This window comes from Paroedura picta, chromosome 4 (assembly GCF_049243985.1).
Source record: "Paroedura picta isolate Pp20150507F chromosome 4, Ppicta_v3.0, whole genome shotgun sequence".
Classification (NCBI taxonomy): domain Eukaryota; kingdom Metazoa; phylum Chordata; class Lepidosauria; order Squamata; family Gekkonidae; genus Paroedura; species Paroedura picta.
The window spans coordinates 75,856,900-75,877,156 of NC_135372.1; the positions used below are offsets into that span (position 1 = coordinate 75,856,900).

General features: G+C 39.4%; 1 protein-coding gene across 3 annotated transcripts in view; it reads left to right on the forward strand.

Annotated features, from left to right (window-relative positions):
• Positions 1-18,845, forward strand: part of KANK4 (KN motif and ankyrin repeat domains 4) — a 46,152-nt gene extending 27,307 nt beyond the window's left edge. The window contains exons 4-10 of one of the 3 annotated variants that reach the window (XM_077333517.1): positions 4,595-4,706; positions 6,193-6,414; positions 6,999-7,086; positions 8,040-8,259; positions 10,534-10,676; positions 11,700-11,900; positions 14,987-18,845. In XM_077333517.1, the coding sequence (XP_077189632.1) occupies positions 4,595-4,706; positions 6,193-6,414; positions 6,999-7,086; positions 8,040-8,259; positions 10,534-10,676; positions 11,700-11,900; positions 14,987-15,064 (1,064 nt within the window). In that variant the 3' untranslated portion in view covers positions 15,065-18,845. Of the gene's footprint in view, positions 1-4,594; positions 4,707-6,192; positions 6,415-6,998; positions 7,087-7,241; positions 8,260-10,502; positions 10,677-11,699; positions 11,901-14,986 lie in introns of those variants that run through there. The other 2 variants (XR_013230237.1, XM_077333518.1) reach the window with 2 other exon arrangements.
• Positions 18,846-20,257: the final 1,412 nt, after the last annotated feature.

A 20,257-nucleotide genomic window follows, 5' to 3' on the forward strand; every position in this document is an offset into this window, starting at 1 on the left:
CCACTGGCCAGCTAATCAGCAGCGGGGAAGTGGGCCTGTTAGTATAGAGGCCCCAAATGCACTGTGAAGTCTGGCAACCGTAGATGGAATTAATGGTACAAGCTTTTTCTGAGTTCAAGTTAATGATAAGAATTAGGCTCTAAGAATTAGGGTAATACTGATCTATATTTTTGCTACTTCAGCTGTTTTAAAATATATTTTTTGGGGTGGGGTGAAGGAAATGAAAATATTTTTTATGAAATTTTCTTGCCATAGAAAAGGCAAAAGAAATGAATGGAAACAAAATTTCATAAAAAGAATCTATAAAGATATAGAAGCCAAAAATGTTCATAAAACCAGTAAGATATAATATTTCCTAATTTCATGGCATCATAATAAAACAATCAATTCCCTTCATGCCATATCACCATTTAAATATATATGGTGATATGGCATGAAGGGAATTGATTGTTCTATTATGATGCCATGAAATTAGGAAATATTATATACTTCTTCTCCAGAGAACTACTACAGTTGGCTCACAAAGTAAAATTGGACAAGAAATTGATAAAAAATGCCAGAATAATCATAAGTAATACGCAAGCCATAAAAACAAGCCAGGATAATAAAACAGCATAAAAACAGGTCACATGGGCAGTAAATTTATGTTAATACAATATTCTTTCAGTTTGATGCTGATCATAAAAAGCTTAAAAAGCTTCAGTCAGACGCTGGGATAAAAAGAAATGTTTTGGCCTGTTTCTTAAAAGAGAGTAAGGTAAGTGCCAGGCAAGTCTCAAAGGCAAGGACATTATAAAAACAAGGAATCACCACTGAAAAAACTCTGACTGTAATCTCTACATACCTTACCTCTGTACAGACAATAGACTCTGAAAGAAGAATCTTAATGGGTGGGTTACATGGAAGGAAGGAAGGAAGGAAGGAAGGAAGGAAGGAAGGAAGGAAGGAAGGAAGGAAGGAAGGAAGGAAGGAAGGAAGGAAGGAAGGAAGGAAGGAAGGAAGGAAGGAAGGAAGGAAGGAAGGAAGGAAGGAAGGAAGCCCTTCATCCCCAAACATTTTAGAGCCCTAAAAGTAAGAATTGGCACTTTGAATTATATCCAGAAACTGATGTTCAGCCAGAGAAAACCTGAGTGCAGAAGTGATACAGTCCTATACTCGGTCCCTGACAATTATCTAGACCAGACTTTCTCAACTTTTTAACTGTTAAGAACACCCTGAAACATTCTTCAGGTTTTGAGAAACCTCAGAAGTGGCGTGATCCTGCAGAAATATAGCCGAGTACACACCCACCTCGGGCCCCTCCCCTCCAGGCCCATCATTGGCCATTTTGGGAGAGGGCGACAAGTCAACATAACCATATGTGTTCTTCTCACCCTATAAATGTGTAACAGTTTTAAATGTATATATAAACAATTAAACAGTTTTAAATATATAAACAATTAATAAATGGTAATGACTGGGGAAGGCACTGGCAAACCACCCCGTATTGAGTCTGCCATGAAAATGCTAGAGGGCGTCACCCCAAGGGTCAGACATGACCCGGTGCTTGCATTCTCCGGATGTCCATGGACTTCAATTACCATTTGTAAATGCTGGCAGGGGCTCATGATAATTGTAGTCCGTGGATCTCTGGAGAGCCACAGTTGGCCACTCTGGTCTAGACTAAGAAGCTTCTCTACAGTTTTCAAAGGCAGCTGTACATCTTTGAAACCCGGATAAAATCAGAGCATGGAGTACCACGACAAAATTATGTTTTTATACTATGGAGGATACCTGGATCTTACAGCACCTCCAGACTACTAAACTGCTCTTTGAGAGATAATGCAACTTTTTCTAGGAAAGGCTGACTCCTCAGTCTTCAACCTTTTTGTCATTGACCAACAGTACCTCAAGACTGAGTTCTCGTTCTCTCTCTCTCTCTCTCTCTCCCGCTCTTTCTGTGGCTCACATCTCAGATCTCAGGAGGGGAGGAATAAGAGTTGGCTATCTAAGCCTAGTGCAAGCCTCGTTCACTGTGTGTGAACAAGACCTTGGGGTACTTGTGGATTGTAAACTAAACATGAGCAGGCAGTGTGATGCAGCGGTAAAAAAGGCAAATGCCATTTTGGGCTGTATCAACAGAGGCATCACATCAAAATCACAAGATGTCATAGTCCCATTGTATACGGCACTGGTCAGACCACACCTGGAGTACTGTGTGCAGTTCTGGAGGCCTCACTTCAAGAAGGACGTAGATAAAATTGAAAGGGTACAGAGGAGAGCGACGAGGATGATCTGGGGCCAAGGGACCAAGCCCTATGAAGATAGGTTGAGGGACTTGGGAATGTTCAGCCTGGAGAAAAGGAGGTTGAGAGGGGACATGATAGCCCTCTTTAAGTATTTGAAAGGTTGTCACTTGGAGGAAGGCAGGATGCTGTTTCCGTTGGTTGCAGAGGAGAGGACACACAGTAATGGGTTTAAACTTCAAGTACAGCGATATAGGCTAGATATAAGGAAAAAATTTTTCACAGTCAGAGTAGTTCAGCAGTGGAATAGGCTGCCTAAGGAGGTGGTGAGCTCCCCCTCACTGGCAGTCTTCAAGCAAAGGTTGGATACACACTTTTCTTGGATGCTTTAGGATGCTTAGGGCTAATCCTGCGTTGGACTAGATGGCCTGTATGGTCCCTTCCAACTCTATGATTCTATGATTCTAATAAAACTCCCATTGCATTCATGCCTTCTCAACACGTCCAACATTCACAGTATGATTAATTTTAAGAATATCAAATCCACCATAAATCCCATCCGCTTGCATGATGAAACTTGTTATCTGGAAAAGAATTATAGCTGCCATGGGGTCCTTGAAGCCCATATTAAAATTACCCAAGGCAATAAGTCTAGACTTCAGTTTATACCAATTTACTGCTCAACTTGGAAGTCCATTTGGAGAGTAATAATTATACCAACCAAATTTCTAAACTGTTTCCATAGCCAGGAACTTCCATTTTATGCTGCACCAAATAGACACAGGGTAGGTGTTATATGCTGCTGTTTGATATGCCATAATATCTGTACTCTGTTACCCCCCCCCCCAGTAAAAAGCTGGAACAGAACAGAGTACCAGGTCAGAGCCATCTTGGTAACTACTGACTATGACATCTGATGTTGAATCAATGAATAGGTAATTGTCTACTGCAAGCCTTAAGTATTAGTGGTGAGAGATTGGGAATGTCATTGGTCTCCACAACAGAACAGGTCCTAGCAGTCTTTCTCCTTGTATTCACCTTCCATTTGCTATGCTTTCTTCTACTTTTTCTCTGTTCATATGCTGTTTAGCTTATTCTCTTTAATTGAACAGCATCGACAAATCATTCACGCCCTGGTGGCAGAAGCATAAGGGAAATGTGTTTTGAGGGGCACATTTTTAATGACAAAAACTCAGTGAAATAAACATTAATTCACCAAATTCAATATTAATTTTTTGCTCAGCAGCACAAAGGACTTTTATTTATTTATGTAAATTTTATTTTGTTTTCAAATTCATTACTAAATTGATTAGTAGATCAAGAAAAAGGATAACTGGCTGTCCTAGATTATAAAATCTTCTTGATATCGAATTTGAACCAATGTAGTCCTTAATATGCAGCCTATGGACTAGGTCACATTCCCCAGGTCAAAAGAAAGGGGTCCTTACTATATTACTGTGATTACTTCCTCTTTTACCTGTTGCCTTCAGTCAAGCTTCTTTTTTGGAGAAGAAGCACATTCTTTTTGATTCCTGAGCTTGTACATTTATTACTGTACCCATTTTACAAGGAGCTCAGAGTATTGCTTTAGCTGTACAATTCTATTCAATAAATTAGCCTAATAAGCAGATACTTGTTTAAGGCCACATAATGAGTTTCATAACTGAGGGAGGGTTTGAATATTAGTTTCCCATATCTAGATCAAGCCCTCAAACAAGTGTACCATATGGTGTTATGTGTCTTTGCTTTTGTCTTGACTGAGCTGAAGTTCTCTTGGACTATTACAGTAAAAATTATTCAGGAAAGATGAATGTTCATGTGACTAGAGACAGGAATGTCTTAACAGAAGTTCCTATTACTATTATTTTTTCAACAGCAAATGTAATCTGGTGATCATTGCAATTCCACATGACATTTTAGGAACGCCACAATGATTTTGATCTGATAAAATGCCTGATAATTCTCCATTTAAATTACTTGCTCATTGATTCAAGGAAATATAGGCCTGGTTCTTACATTATCAATGAAAATGCTTGTGATGGGAATGAACGCAGTTGTCATCACATATGCATGTGTTGTCATGTGGACCAGCAGCTGAAAAGTTGGCATATCTGTACCACATTTTCTGTTTCCACACAACCATCTTCTCTGTGTGGAATACTGCCAGACATGGCAGCTGTGTGAAGCTTCTGCCACACAGGGTTGTTTGACCGGCATTTGCACTGCCCCTGTAATATCAGCATGAGGGCTTAAGGCCAGAATGAAATAGGACTTCATTAAAAGCTGATCTTATATCAAGATAAATAATGAAATTAAGGACAAACCATTGTGAAAGTCTTGATATTTTGTGTTTTTAATATTTCTGTTAGAAATCTCTCCAAGCACAAGCCTTAAATCTATTATGAAAAAGAAAGACACTGGTTTTCATGCAGGAGGTAACAGCACCAAAAAGAACCTTCAGTTTGTTGGGGTAAATGGTGGGTAAGCATCAATTAAAGAGACAAATAAGTATTTTTGTGTTTAATGCTATCATTACCTGTATGCCAAACAAGATAAGAAAGGATTCTCATAACCAATAGAGAATCATTTTAGCCTGCGTCATTATAACATTGGTGATGTTGTAAGCCTCTGAGAAGTAATGGGGCACATGTAATGGGGCAGAGTGGTGTAGTGTTTAAGAGCAGCAAACTGTAATCTGGAGAACTGGGTTTGATTCCCCACTCCTCCACAAGCAGCCAGCTGGGTGACCTTGGACTAGTCATAATTCTCTTAGAGCTGTCCCCACGTAGCAGTTCTGTTAGAGTTGCCTCAGCCCCACATACCTTACAGAGTGTCTGTTGTGGGGAGTGGAAGGGAAAGGTGTTTGTATGCCACTTTGGTATTCCTTCAGGTAATGAAAAGTGGGATATAAGAAACAGCTCTTCTGATTACAAGAAATGTTGGGTGCTAATGCACTGACATCAATGAATACTGAATTCCATTTTGTAAAGAACATTAAATTAGCACAAACTGTAACCTTCTCACTGAATCAATGGTCTCTGAATCAGGGATAGATAGCCACACTAAAAGTCATTTTAACTAATTGTGAGTTGATTCTTTCCTTATGAATTCCTGTGAAAAGAACTGGAGTGCCATTTATATTCAATCTGTGTAGAACTTTTCTGTCTTTCTTAAAGTGTTCTATTTTTGAGGTTGCAGTTTCTAAAAAAAATTACTCAAGAGATCCATGAATGGAAATTTGAGGAGCACACAGTTACAAGCAACTGTTACCAGTTCAGGGTGAAGCAACCTTAGGGCACTGTTAGGGTTCACCACACACCATGTCACCTTGGGTACTGAACTGGATGGATCAACAGTGGTATAAGTCAGTTTTATATGTTCACATGTTGTTAGAGGCATATTGGGTGGCTTGGTGGGGTCGGGGAAGGTAAGGGTAAAATCAGGGGAGAGGGAAAGTCTGTGGAAATCTTTACTTTGACCATGCAATGTAGGTCATATTTTTAGGTTGTGTTGGGAAAGGATTAGGAATGGATAAAAAACATGCTAGCCCTGACCTGAGTGGCCAGGCTAGACTGATCTCATTAGACCTCAGAAGCCAAGCAGAGTTGGCCCTGGTTAATGCTTGGATGGGAGGACAGTCTTTAAAGTGATTCAGCCATATAAACATCACTTGGAAGTGTTTTGCTGTCTGAGTGGTTATTCTGTCATTTTGCTTTGAAAATGCAGTAAGGTTGCAATGCTATCATGATTTAGAAAGCAAACATAGTATCCATAGTAGATGTTATTGAGACTGCCAGAACCTAGCACCAGGATTTTGTAAATGATTCTTTGGCTTCTGGTAAATGGAAGGAGAAAACCTCATAGCTATTGCAGCGAGCATTTCAGGTTTTGGGACCATCGGTTTTGCTTACATCTCTCTAGTTGTTAAGCAGGTAGAAAGCTGAATAACATTTAGTACTTTCCTCAGTTATGAGACTACATCCAGTGAAGATTCAAGTTGTGATGAAAGCTCATCAGAAGAAAATTCTGATAGTGAACCTGAGAGGAAGTATGGCAGTGAAGAGCACAGCCAGGAGGAAGAAGGCAATAGAGGTGAACAAACTGCACCTGGATCTTCCCAGTACAAAGTTTCTGATTCAGAAGAATTTGAAATCTCTAAAAGAGAAAGCACACAGCACAAGACAGAAAGGTAATAAGAACTGGTATGGCAGCCCATACCTTTGTATGAACATGTACGGCTATCAGAGTCCACCAGTAGTAATTACATTTGCAAGTTATATCGAAAGGCTTCAATTGATAGATTTATTAATGTACATTAATGTACAATAACAATTTAGATTTGTGATGTTTTTTTTAATATGTATCTGTAGGCGTTTTAGGTAGGCGTTTAGATTTTAACATGGCAAAAAAAGATACTGCATTCCAGGCCTTAACATTCCAGGCCTTAACAAAATGAATACATAGCAGAAAGAACAGCAATAAGCCAAGAGAGAGTTAAACATACTACTTATTTGTGTTTTTTTAAAATCTGTGTTGCCTTGTGGCCAATGCTTTTAGACTATGTCCTTTACAAGGAAGTATGTAATCAGTTAGTCTCTCACCAAGATAGTAATGCAGTGTAAATCTTTCTCAATGTGTATCTTCTCACCGTTGCTGGTCAGATGCATCAAGAGGTGCATTGGCTTCTTCACTATAAAGTAGTTCCCTCAATCCAAATGTACTAGTTGTTATTTATTTCTTACAGTGAATCCACAAAGATTTGTTCAATTTCAGATTTAAACCCTCTGCTGATTTTCTGAAAGGATGTCAAATCTTGAGCAAAAATCTGTCAGAAATAAGGACTACCAAGGACAAATTATTGGTACTTTTATTTTTATAGCTGCATGTTAACTGATTCTCTCTTTAAGTTTAAGAAACTAATCCTATCTCAGTTATTATTGCCCATAGACCTTTCCTGGAATCCTTCTTCAAAATCTCAGTTATTGATTATATTTTTATCCCATCTTTCTTTTTCAGAGCTCTCCTTTCCTCCAATTTATCCTCACAACAATTCCATGAGTTAGCTTGGGCTGAGAGTGTGCGTGTGGCCCAAAGTCATTCCTTATGCTTAGTAAGACTGTAGTTAGTTCAGAGGCAGCTTATGAGGGAGTTTGCAGGGATAAGTTACAACTACCCCCACTGGGCGCCACAACAGGACAAGGAGATTTGGTGCTTTACTAAAGGGGAAAGTGGTCTTTGTGAAGAGCTACTGTGTGGACAGATAGCTGAAACTGATGTTGGCAAGGGATGATAATCTGTATCCATTTTAGGTAGTATTGTTCTGTTTGCAGTCAATGGCTTGTAAGGTCCTATGGCAGTGGCCCCTCACTGGCTTTGAATGCCTTTCAGGAAAGACACCAAATCCATGTCCTCATTTAGCATTACTCAGTGAATGAACCACATTGGCTTCTTTTGAGTTTGTCTCTCATAATTCTGTACAATTTCAAAAACTATTGAAAGTATACTGTACTGGACTACTACTGTAGTAGCAGTCTCAATACAATAGTAAGCAAAGTTTACACATGTGTTTGTCAGTTATTACTTGATGTTGAGAAATAGTCATCATACATAAAGCCAACTATTGCAATCATATTACCCCATATCACCTCAGATGCAGTGGAGGCAGTTCACACATGCATTAGTGAATGACCCTGAGAGGCTGAACGCTTGGAGAGTTTGCTTAGTAGTTGGAAAGGATAGTGGTTTGAGTGGGAATCAGAAGCACAAAAATATTATTAAACCGCTTCAGAAGATTCTCATTGTTGGTCTTTGTAGAAGCATGTTTTAAGCACCATCTGCCAGGAGTGGTTCCGAATCTCAAGCAGGAAATCCTCCAGCCCTGAAATTGTTGCAGCTTATCTTCAAGAAGTTGAGGCTATTCACCCACAGTTGCAGAATATAATTGTAAACTTAGCAGATGGGAATGGAAATACAGCACTTCATTACAGTGTTTCTCATTCAAACTTTCGAATTGTGAAGCTTCTTTTAGAGACAGGTAAGAATTGTTTGGGGAGTTTTTTTTTTGAGAACTCAAAATTAATTTCATTTGTCGTGTTTTCAGTGCTCTCTTTGCTGTTGCTTTTCATCCCTGCTGCCCGACTCAGTTCTTCCTTTCTTTTGCCTTGATTTCCGCCGTCTTTTTTTGGACTTCCTTCATTATTCACTCTGTTCAAGACTGCATTCTTCTCCTAAGATGTTCCACCTTGCGAACTGCACATGGAACCCAATCAGGGTTCATTTCACCACTTCTGCTACTGTCTGCACTACTCCTCATTGAATCCAACTTTCCTTACTTTCACCATCCAGCAAAGCCATTTTGTCCTTTCCTCATTAATTTGTGTCTAAGGGCCAATTCATATAACCAGACAGCTTTAAATCCAATTGCACAAACAGTATAAGTAGCAAAAAACTCAGGCCCATCTCTTAGTCATAGTGCCAGCATGCATACAGACAATTGTCCTGGCCACACAGAGGATGAACTGGCCCACTAGCATAGGCCAGGCTGCCCACATGCTCATGCAGTATTCACATTAGGAATACCTATGCTGTCTACTGAAATTTTACTTGGACTTGGCTCTTTAAGACTGTAATGTAAACTACAATTCTGCACGAAAACTGCATTGTAAATGACTGAACTGTTAGGTCAGATGTGAAGGAGTAAGTAAAACATTCTGCGAAGATTTTATCCAGCAAACATGCATATGTTTTCCATCAAGAAGAAAGATGTTCTTTGACTTCCTTGTTGGCATGACAACCTATAAAACGTTAGAAAAATGGCATATTATCATATGTGTCTATAAACCAATTGTTGCACTACAATTTCCAAGCTGCCCTAGAAGACTGAAACAAGGTTGTTTTGTTCTCTTGGTAAATGCCTGCATGCAACTGTGCTCAAAGCTGCACATTGAATTTAAATACTAACTCATTTTAAGTCTAAGAAGGATGGAAAATAACAGCATTCTCTAGAGTTGCAAACCATAAGAATCTGTAATCTCTGCTCTCACTTGCAGCAGTTCTCCAGGGTCCCAAGCAGAGGTCTTTCACAATACTTCGAACTTGAGCTTTTGTTTAGAGAAGCCTGAAATTGAGTCTAGAACTTCAAACATGCAAACTATGTTCTCTACCAGGGAACAAGTTTCTTTTTGTATTTCTTCTGCTTTGTTGCCCTGTTTTCTTTTGTACTTCTACCTTTTGTGTGTCTACCCCTTTCTTCAAAATGACTTTGCCTATATGTAATGCAAGAGTATATAAGAAAACACTGCTGTATCATACCAGTGGTCCATCTAATCCAGTATTACTTATTACGCAGTGACCAACCAGTTACTTTTGAGTGCTCACAAAAATGCATAAAGGGCCTTTCATTTATAGAGGCTTTCCATTTATGTTGTCTCCTAGCACTGGCATTCAGACATTTACTGCCTCTGATCAGAGGTCCCTGTTAATCATGATGGCTAATAGTCTCTGATGGACTTATCCTCCATGATTCTGTCTAGTCCCCTTTTAAAGCCATCTATGCCTGTGGCTATCACTACATCAGCTACCAGCAAATTCCTCATTGTAATCACTTAATTTTTGTTCATCCTGAATATACTGCCCACCAAGTCTCCAAGTTCTAATATTTTAGGACAGGGAAGAAGTTGTTTTTGTCCACTCATGCATAATTTTATAAACCGCTATCATGTTACCCCTTAGAGATCTCTTTTCTAAACTGAAAAGCTCAAGACTCTTCAGACTTCTCTCATGGAAACCATGTTCCAACCCCTGAATCATCTTGGTTGCCCTCCTCTGTACTTTTTCCAGCATTGCAATGTCCTTTTTGTGAGATGGTGACTAGAACTATACATAGTATTTCGAAGGAGGCATGTTTCAAACTAAGGCAGACACAACGTGACTTCCCCTTCTTTTTGTGTAGTAAGGCAGCATATGTGCCCACTCCCATTTCTAATAGTGTATCTGTATAGCAACTTAGGATGTGTACTGAATTTCCTTATAGACAAGCTATTTGAAATGTGCCTGCTTTTAGATGCTACAACATTTTTACCTAGGCTTTTAAGTAAAGCCTAGCTGTTTTATGATCTTCTGTTCTTAGAGATGTTTTATGGATTTTTAAAATGACTCTGGTTTGTTTTCAATGGCTTGTTTTTGATATTCTATGATGATTTTATTGTATTGTTGTTACTTGTGAGTTGCCTCAAGGGGGATTCTTCTCTTGTTTTGTACTTCTCTAACTGCCATTAGATTTATACATATGGAAGATATGTATTTTTAGGTGTTTGTGATGTAGACCATCAGAATAAAGCTGGGTATACGGCAGTAATGATCACACCATTAGCATCAGCAGAGACTGATGAAGAGATGGAAGTAGTCACAAAGCTGTTGAAAGAAGGCAATGTTAACATAAGGGCAAGTCAGGTACGTTAGTTATTTATTCTGTAGTTGTTTATTCTGTATTTATCATCACTTTAGTAAATTGAATCTCCTGTGCTAACTGACTGAAGAAAGATCCTCTGTGGGACAGGTCTATCTCCACTGAAATAAGATTTCATCCACCAAAAAATGATGCCTCACTTAGCAGAGAGGAATTATTAGATATAACCATAGATTTTTATTTTACAAAGCTGATACTGGCTGGTAAGCCTGAGAACTTGGAGGGGGTTGTCACGCCCCATGTTTGATGGGGTACGGCTATCGCTCCATTAGGAGTCTAGGAGTTATGCTGGATATGCATTGTTTTTAAAGAAACAGATCACCTTGGTGTAAAAACTGCCTTTTCTTATTTCCACTTAGAAAGGTGGCCCTTTACTTGGACTCACCCAATTGAAACACATTAAATTCATGTCATAGTAATCTTGAAGCTGGCCCATTGTCATGTATTCTAATTGGGTCTGCCCTTGAAGACAATTTTGCCAACTCCATCTGATGCATAATACTTTATCTTGATCCCTGTAAAGTCTTTTGTGGCCTTGGAACCTAATCTATGAGGTCACCTCTGCCAATATGTTCCTTTCTGGCAATTCTGTTCTGGAGAAGAAAGCCTGTTGAAGGTACTGTCTCTCCGGCTTGTGAAGACAGCTGCTGCCTGCTCCAGAGCATTTTCTATAGCAGCTGCTACCCTTTGAAATGATTGTCCTGAATCTATCAAATGGATTCCCTCTTTATTAAACTTCTGGAGACTCTGCAAAGCCTGTTTGTTCATTATTTAGGTTTAATTTGTGGACTTATGGTCTTGGAGCAAGGTATTATTTTATAATTTTTTAATTAACATCACAACCCATCTTGGGTCCTTTTAGGGAGAAAGGCAAGATTAAAATGCTGTTATTTTATTTTTCATATGTCAGTGACATCACTCAAATTGGCTTTTATATAATCTGAACAGAGATTATAAAAATATACACAATGGAGTATTATTTATTTGTTTATTATTGTCATTTTTAGGGTGGCCAGACTGCCTTAATTTTGGGTGTGAGCCATGATAGAGAAGATATGGTAAAAGCTTTGTTGTCATGTGGTGCTGATGTAAACCTTCAGGATGACTCTGGATTGTCACCTCTAATGGTTGCTTGTCAGTATGGTAATGTTGAGATTGTGAAGCTTCTCTTGTTTCATCCAAGCTGTAATATTCAATTAACTGATAAGGTAAGAGAAATTCATGCATGTATAATGTGTAGTACAAAAACAGAACTTCCAAGCAACATTAACCTACCTATCTACTAAAAATGCCATTCAAGATGGAATCTGAGGGCTGCCGTATTGAATTTTGTTGTGAATTTAAAGACAATCTTACCAAAAAAACCTTCAATTCAGAAAAAAATATATTCTTGACTTGATAGATCTGCTTGAAAGAATTCAGTGTAGCTTGTTTTGCTCAGAGTCCTATCGTATTATGGGTTTTGTAGTCTAATATTTTAAATGTATACACATACATTAGAATCAAGTTCCTATGACATAGTGCAGCCGTAGCAAAAAAACTTGCATGAAAATAGCAGTGAAGATTTAGGCAATCACTATAGACTACAAAACTCCTGTTACAAATGGCACTAGTGGAGAGTGAGTGGAGTCCTTATGTCTCTGAAGGCAGCATATGATACAAAAAAAATAGTATTTATTATTAGCATTAGATTAGAGTAGAGATGGGCACAAACCAGTTCATAAGCCAAAATCTAGTTCATACTCCAAAACCAATGTTCAGAGAAAGTGCCAAACATTTACCAGATTTTGGTTCAGTTCAGCTGTTTGGGCCATTTAAACCTAACAGATGAATAGGGTTAGATTTAAATGGCTGTAAATCATTTAGCCTGTCTTTTTCAGAGAGCCCGTTTGGTGCAGTGGTCAGGAGTGTGGACCTCTAATCTGGCATGCCGGGTTCAATTCTGTACTCCCCCACATGCAGCTAGCTGGGTGACCTTAGGCTCACCACGGCACTGATAAAACTGTTCAGACCAAACAGTGATATCAGGGCTCTTTCAGCCTCACCCACCTCACAGGGTGTCTGTTGTGGGGAGAGGAAAGGGAAGGCAACTGTAAGCCGCTTTGAGCCTCCTTCGGGTAGAGAAAAGCGGTATATAAGAACCAACTCTTCTTCTTCTTCACTCCCATTTCTTTCAGGTGAGGGGAAGGGAAAGGTAGAGGAAGACGGTGGGGGGGGGGGAAGCAAAACCAACTGGTGAAATGTCTACCGGCCATTTAAACCTAACACCCTGGCAGATCTGCCCATCAGCTGTTATGTTTAAATAGCTGTTTCACTCCCCCCTGCTTCCAAACAGGGAGAAGCAGATGTAAGCACTTGTCCCACTGTTATGCTGGAATAGCTGCAAGGCCCTTCACCAGTCTGTTCACTTTCCCCTGCTTGGAAGCAGGAAGGGGAATAAAATGGATGGTTTAAATGGCTGGCAGCATTTTACCAGTTGGTTTTACTTCCCCCTACCTGTCTACTGTTAGGAAATAAAATCGACTGGTGAAATGTCTGTCATCCATTTAAACCATGGCAGACCTGCCTGTCGGTTGTTAGGTTTAAATGGCTGTGAGCCATTCCACACATCTGTGTCACTCCCCCCCCCCCACTTTGAAGCAGGGTAAAGCCAAATGAAAGCTCAAACTGAAATGGAACTTTTATTTGTTTGTTTGTTTGTTGGATTTATAGCCCGCCACTCTCGAAAATCAGCTTGCAGCAGATCACATACAAAGAAAATCCATACAATAAAACCCCCATTAAAACCCAATCACAAAACACAAAAATCTTAACAGATGGCAAAAATCTCATGGCCCTCTTTAAAACTGGAAGGTCCTTGTGAGGGTAGCATGGGGGAAGCAAGATGTTCACTACCAGATGGTCAGGTACCAATACCAAGGGGGACCCATATCACCTGCTCTTGCACTGATCGTAAACCTGGCGGAAAAGCTCCATTTTGCAGGCCTTACGGAAAGCAGTAAGCTCTCTGCTGGTTGTACCCTTCCCCATATTAGATTTTATCCATTAAATTTTAAAATCATCAAAGTTATCTTTCTTGCCCTTATGGTCTCTTTACAAGTAGAGGCTTTGCTAGGATTCCGCTACATATTTATGTGGGCCTTTTGAGCTGCAGTGGAAAAGGGAAGCAGGAAAGTTACATGAAAATATTTATTGGAGACAATAATTTAAGTCTTTTGGGAAAAAACAGTACTTCACATAGGACCTGCCTGGCCACAGACTATCTACTGAACCATTCAGACTTTGATTTTTTAAATATTATATGACAGAGATTTTTTTTTCTTTTTGTGCAATGATCAGGGATTTGAATGTTATTTGTATAAGTGATCCTTAGTTGATCCGATACATATCCAGTTTTTAGGATTGCTAGCCTCTCAGCAGAGCTAGAGAATTCCCTGCCCTCACCTCTAATTTCAATGGCAGCCTGATTTCTAGATAAATCCTCTTGAGGAATTCCGGACAGGCATGGCAGGAAATCCCATAAGTGACATCACATTGTCCCTGTGTCCCCCACTCCTCAGTCTCGTGCCAATCTGTCCAGTTTTCATCATGTGAAAAGTTTTTGTGTACATTAAATACACAACAGTTTATCTCTTTCCATAGTTAATTTTCTAATGTGAAATAAGATTTACTTGTGACTATAAATTAGCGGGGAAATGTCATAACTAATGAGACCCAGCTAAGTCATATCAGGCTCTATCTCAAAGTCAGATTTTTCATTAGAATTTTCAAACCAAGTAAGTGTGGGACAGGACCAAAACTTGGATTGTGGCTTTAATTGCATGTATACCACTGGAGACAATCTGCATCTCCTTTAGCAAAAGGTTTGCATTTATTCTACACAAAATAAAGGGCCTGTTTTATTAATGAGTAATCTACTCTGCTGTACCTACAAAAGGATTTTAGCTTGTCAGTGTATGTTCTGTGGATTGGTCAGCATATATGGGAAGTTAATGTAATGAAAATAGTCTGTACTATTCTTTGGAATGGTGCCATTGAAACAGTCATTTTGGCTAACAAATTTAACCAAAAATAGTTGACAAGTTGTCATGTCAATGTTCATTTTCTCTTTAAAGGGATAGTGTATTCCTTTGTTCTGGACAGATACCTTAGTGTAAATACACTGATTCCCCTCCCCTCGTTTATCTAAAGTAGGGTATACAGCTTTATTTTTCTGGTGACAGTCTCAAAAAAGTAGAAAACAAGGATGGCTGATATAATACTAATCTCCTTCTCTCATTTTATTTTCATGTAGGCTGGTAATTCTGCATTGTCCATCGCTTTGAAATCTGCCCACGGAGAAATTGCAGAGTTCCTCCAGGCCCACATATAGCACAGCCAATCTCTGAATACATGAAGGGAAATGGGAAGTTATATGTGTTGGAATGAGGAATTGATAACAAAAGACTTATTCATCTAGCCAACACTGCAACCAGTTTATATGTGAATGATCATAGCTGACAACTACTGATTTCTTTACATATTGAAAGAAAGAACTATGACAGCTATTTGCATACATTCAAGCCTGCTTTTAGGGTTGTAACCTATGCACAGTGGCACAAATAACCCCAAATTGCTAGATTATTGCATTATACTAATAGTAACTGTTCTTTCAAAACTCAAGAGCTAGCCTCTTACTAAGCTGGTAGCTTCTTCAGACTTATTTTATGACTTGCTAAACTGCTTACATTTTGATAAGGGCAGTGAAGCAACTCATTTGTCCTCAAGCAGTAGCTCTATGTTTTCCAGAGTAATGGGAGAGCCTCTATCAAATATGCAGTTATATTTTAAAAGGTGAGTGCTTTCAGTTATGACAACCTGTGGTTCTTCAGATGTTCATGGACTACAATTCCCATGAGCCCCTGCCAGCAAATGCTGGCAGGGGCTCATTTGAATTGTAGTCCATGGACATCTGGAGGACCACAGTTTAACTACCCCTGATTTAAAGTATCTACATAGTCCTGATGCTATCAACCAGCTACCCAGGGTCTACCTGGTAAAGAAGGTAGAGCCAGATAGATCTGTCTCCATGCCAGGTAAATTCTGCCTTGATTCTCTCATTTTCTGCCTAGACATCCTGTTGTATCCTGAATAATCATTGGTTGTTGTGTAAGGTAGTGATCCCCAACCTGTGGTCCGCTGACCACATGTGGTCCTTCGACTAATTGGAGGTGGGCCCCGAAGGACGCCTTCTCCCCCCCCTGGCCTTTTACTTCATCCCCCCCAGCCCTTTACAACACACTTCATTGTTGTGGCGTGTCTGTATCTTATTTTGAAGGAATGTTTAAACATTACCATAGCGATCAGAGAGCGCTAGGGCAGTGGTTGAGAGTAGAGGAGTAAACTACCCCCCCACCGGGCCTCAGTAAAAGGCGTTGAGTGGTCCCTGGTGAGTGGTCCCCGGTGATAAAAAGGTTGGGGACCACTGTTGTAAGGGACTAAGAAATTATCAATTCTACCAACACAGAGCACATGTTTTTATAAGGATCAAGGGGCAATTACCAATGCAGTACCACTGCTGGCTACTGCTGTGTTAAGGCAATTGTTAGGCCCTAATCACAATACTGTCCCTGAAGTGTTAACTAGTACCAGTTGCACTGATATCATAATGCCACAGGACCTAACTATATGTTACAAAAGAGTTCCATCCTCCCCACATCTCTACTCTTCCTGCTAACATCTACTTTTATGCAATAGATCTCATTTACATTGTGTAAAATTAGACAGGACCAGGAAGAGAGAACACATTTACTGTAAAGTCTAGTTAGTCAATGCCGGCTACTTTGTCAGTGTGCATCACATCAGTGGAATAAGCTATGAATACTGATCTTTCTTTTACACTGAAAGTGTAGCATATATTCCTTATACTATATCATGTTTCCAGTTTGGCTATAAGCACAATAATAAAGCAATACTAAAACTTGGTGTTTTTTTGTAACTTTAGATAATAGTGTTGTTTGTATCTCAAAGCATGTGTCAACTAACTTGTAAATTGTATTGTGATATTTATTACTATTGATTTCTTTACAAACCAGCAGTCAGTGATTATTTGGCATATAGTAACAAATACCAATTGGACTCATTATATACAAATATTGTATTTGACTTATATGACTCTGATGTAAGAATGCAAAAGTAATTGTTTAGGCATATGCAAACATACATAATTTAATGCCTGTATATCGAGACAGCAAGACCATATATATTACTTTTTATGTTTCTAAATTGGCCATCCAAGAAGAAGCTTTGAAATGTATCTTACTGAAAAGTCAGGTACAATTATGATATATTGTACTTAAAAAAAACACCCTGAATATAAAGAACAAAATAACTTGATCATATATATTCCCAGGAGGATTACTATTGTTTGAGATATTCTCATAATTATGTTCTGAAGGGCTATTTCTGATTATGGTTTCATATGAAAGGTGCCTTTTGGGCAAACATCAGTTCTCTGGTTTGAAATCCCTAACTTGTTAGATTGAAATCTGTTATAATAATTCACTTTGCCACATTGTTCTGTTTACTGAGTAACCTTCCACCCACAGGGTAGTCAGAGTTCTTCTGTGGGTTCTGGCAGCCTTCCAGGACTCACTGTACTGCATACAAAAGGCAGATGTTTTTTTGGATTTTTATTGTTCATACGCTGTTAATTTCAAATGTACAAGCCATAATCCTAAGAACTGAGCAATCAATTATTTCCTTCAGCAAATCTTTTGTTTCTCTGTAGAAAAATGAGGCAGTTGTCTCCATCAAACAACCCACCTGAGGGAAGAAAGGGATGTGGGACCAGTAGTAGAGTGTTGGGCATGCCCATAGGGTACATCTGTTGGGCATGCCCATAGGGCACATCCTGACAGCCTTGGTTGCTGCTCCTCAAAAACAAACAAAACCAGCATGTTCCTCTGAGCTTGTATATGCTTCTTTAGAACATACTTTTAAAAGGTCTCATGAATGTGGCCATAGCAAGCACAGGGTTCCCTACTATCAGCAATTTCTACTCTTGTAATAGGAAAGCGATCCCACTGACATAGATCCATTATACACGGCAGCAGCCATGCTACATTATTCATGGGGAGAGAATTGCCCAGTGTATGCGGGCTGCATAGTGCGTGCACAAAATGCTGGGGCTGGAGAGCCCAGCACACTGCCTGGAGGCGGCAGCAGCGGGGGGCATGGGGCCCCCACCGCATGATGGTGGGGAGTGGCATGCTGCTCTCCCACCAAGTTGGGAGTGGGGGGGACTCCCCGGCCATCTCCGCATCTCCACGGAGCTGACCAGGGTGGCGTGCGGTATCCCTGCAGGGACACTGTAGTCTGGGGGAAAGGCCAGGCCAAATGGCCTGGCTCTCCCAATTATGCATGGCACTGGCCCAACCCAGCCCCTGCTGGTTCCCACGACATCCCAGGGAGCATGGAAAATTCCACGTTCCCTTGCCATGGGTCTTCTGGGGTGCTCTGCCAGGCCAGGGCTGGGATGGTGGCAGCGTCATGCACAATCAGGGCTGCCTTGCTGCCGCCATCCTGAATTTCCTGCCCCATGCATAAGGAGCTAACAGCCTCTTTTTCAAACTGTTGTTACTTAATCTTTAAAAGTATTTAATAACAGTCCAGGTCCCCAATCCCCATGAAGATAGGCATAGAGCAGGTTTTCTTGACCATGGTTTTGTAAAACGCTGGTGTTTCTTGATGGCCTGGATCAGTTTCCAGAATGGGTGGTAGTTAATTTTTTTAATTCAATGTTAAACATGACCATATATGATCATATCAACATACCCCACCCAAATGGCCAATGATAGCCCTGGAGAGAGTAGGAAAGGGAGGGGCCTCCGGTGGTCATATACACAGCTATGCTTCCCAACTATATTCTGTACGATCACACCACTTTTGGAGTTTCTTGAAGCCTGATGAATGTTTCAGGGGTTTCACAATGGTAAGAAAGTTGACGAAGGCTGGTATAGAGTATGAAATAATTTCTGTCCATACTGCTATCAGGAATTATCATATTGCAAGAGCTTTTATTGATGGATTTCCCTTGTTTTCTTCCCTTTTCAATACAGACTCTGTAACCTCAACATCTGCATTACGTAAATGAATATAGTATTCTCACTTACCATGCAGTTGTTAGCTGAGTTTTTGTTAGGAAAAAAGCAATAATTGTATCCCTATAGTTATTGTATGGAAATAAGGTGTTTCTAAATTTGAGAGTCACATCTGAGTGACACAAGTAAGGTTCAGATATAGACTGAAGGCTTTGAAATATTAAAATCTAATTATTTCATTATGGTATAATCAACTGAAATTATCATTCATAGTAGCCTTACAGAAAAAGGAACGTTGTAAGTTATAATTAAAATTAGCCTTATAAACTGGTTGACAGAACCCCTATTTAAATGCTAATAAGTCTGATTTGATTCCATTGATGGGAAACTTTATAAAATGTTTAAACAATGTCAGGATTGATAAATGTAGTTACAAACTTTGAAAGGTAATCAATGAATAGTACAGCTCTGTAAGTCTGAAACAAGCACAAAATCGATTTGAGAAAGCAGCTGAGCTGTCACTATTAGCTTATGCATTAGGCACTCTGAGGGAAAATAATGGTGATCAAAGCAAAATGAAGGGATGTTTTAAAAATTTAAACTTATTGAGTGTTCTTGTTAAAAATAAAACTATAGGCTTCCATTAGTCATTAAATTGCTGCACTGAATTTGGACCAAAATAAAATACTCCTGATAGAATGATCTTTCACCTTTCCATCATTCTGACCTTTCTCTTTCTCTTCTGCATTCTCATTCTTTTTTTTTTTACAGCTTTGTCTACATTGTAATTAAATCTCCACAACATAGTTGTTTTAGCACTGAGTGTGGAACTAAGGTAGCCACTGATTCTGTTGTTCAGGGAAAAGTATATGGAGTTCTTCATTTTGCACCAAATATGAGTTACATAACCCCCATTTGTACTCAAGAATGTTCTGAGGGCTTGAACTGACTGAGCATTCCTTTCATTACTATTCTCCAGGAAGGAAAACACACTATGCCATCCTTAGGACTCAGGCGCTTCTTAAAGCAGACATCTTAAAGCTTTAAATAACAGAAAGTCATTCTACCTCACGCGTCTCTATTAATATCAACACCCAGACTCTCAGTTGAATGCCATGTAGGATGTTTCTCCTTTGAGAAAGGAGAAGTTCACATACTGGAAAAAACAGATCCACTCCCCTAAAAGATATTAATAAAATAAGATGAGGAGGAAAGATAATATTGAATACACTATAGAACACATAAAGTTGTAGATGAAAAAAAACATGTAATTTCAAATAACTAAAATATATTTAAAGTATATGTACTACAGTAGACACATTGTGAATAGAAAATTTCAAACCAAAATATAATGCTGGGGAGTTTAATAGTGAATTCAGGGAATGTTTATTCACTTCATTTTACTCTACTTTCCTCCCTAGAGAGAACCCAAAATACCTTTCACCATTTCCCCTTCTCCATTTTATCCTCACAGAACCCTGTTC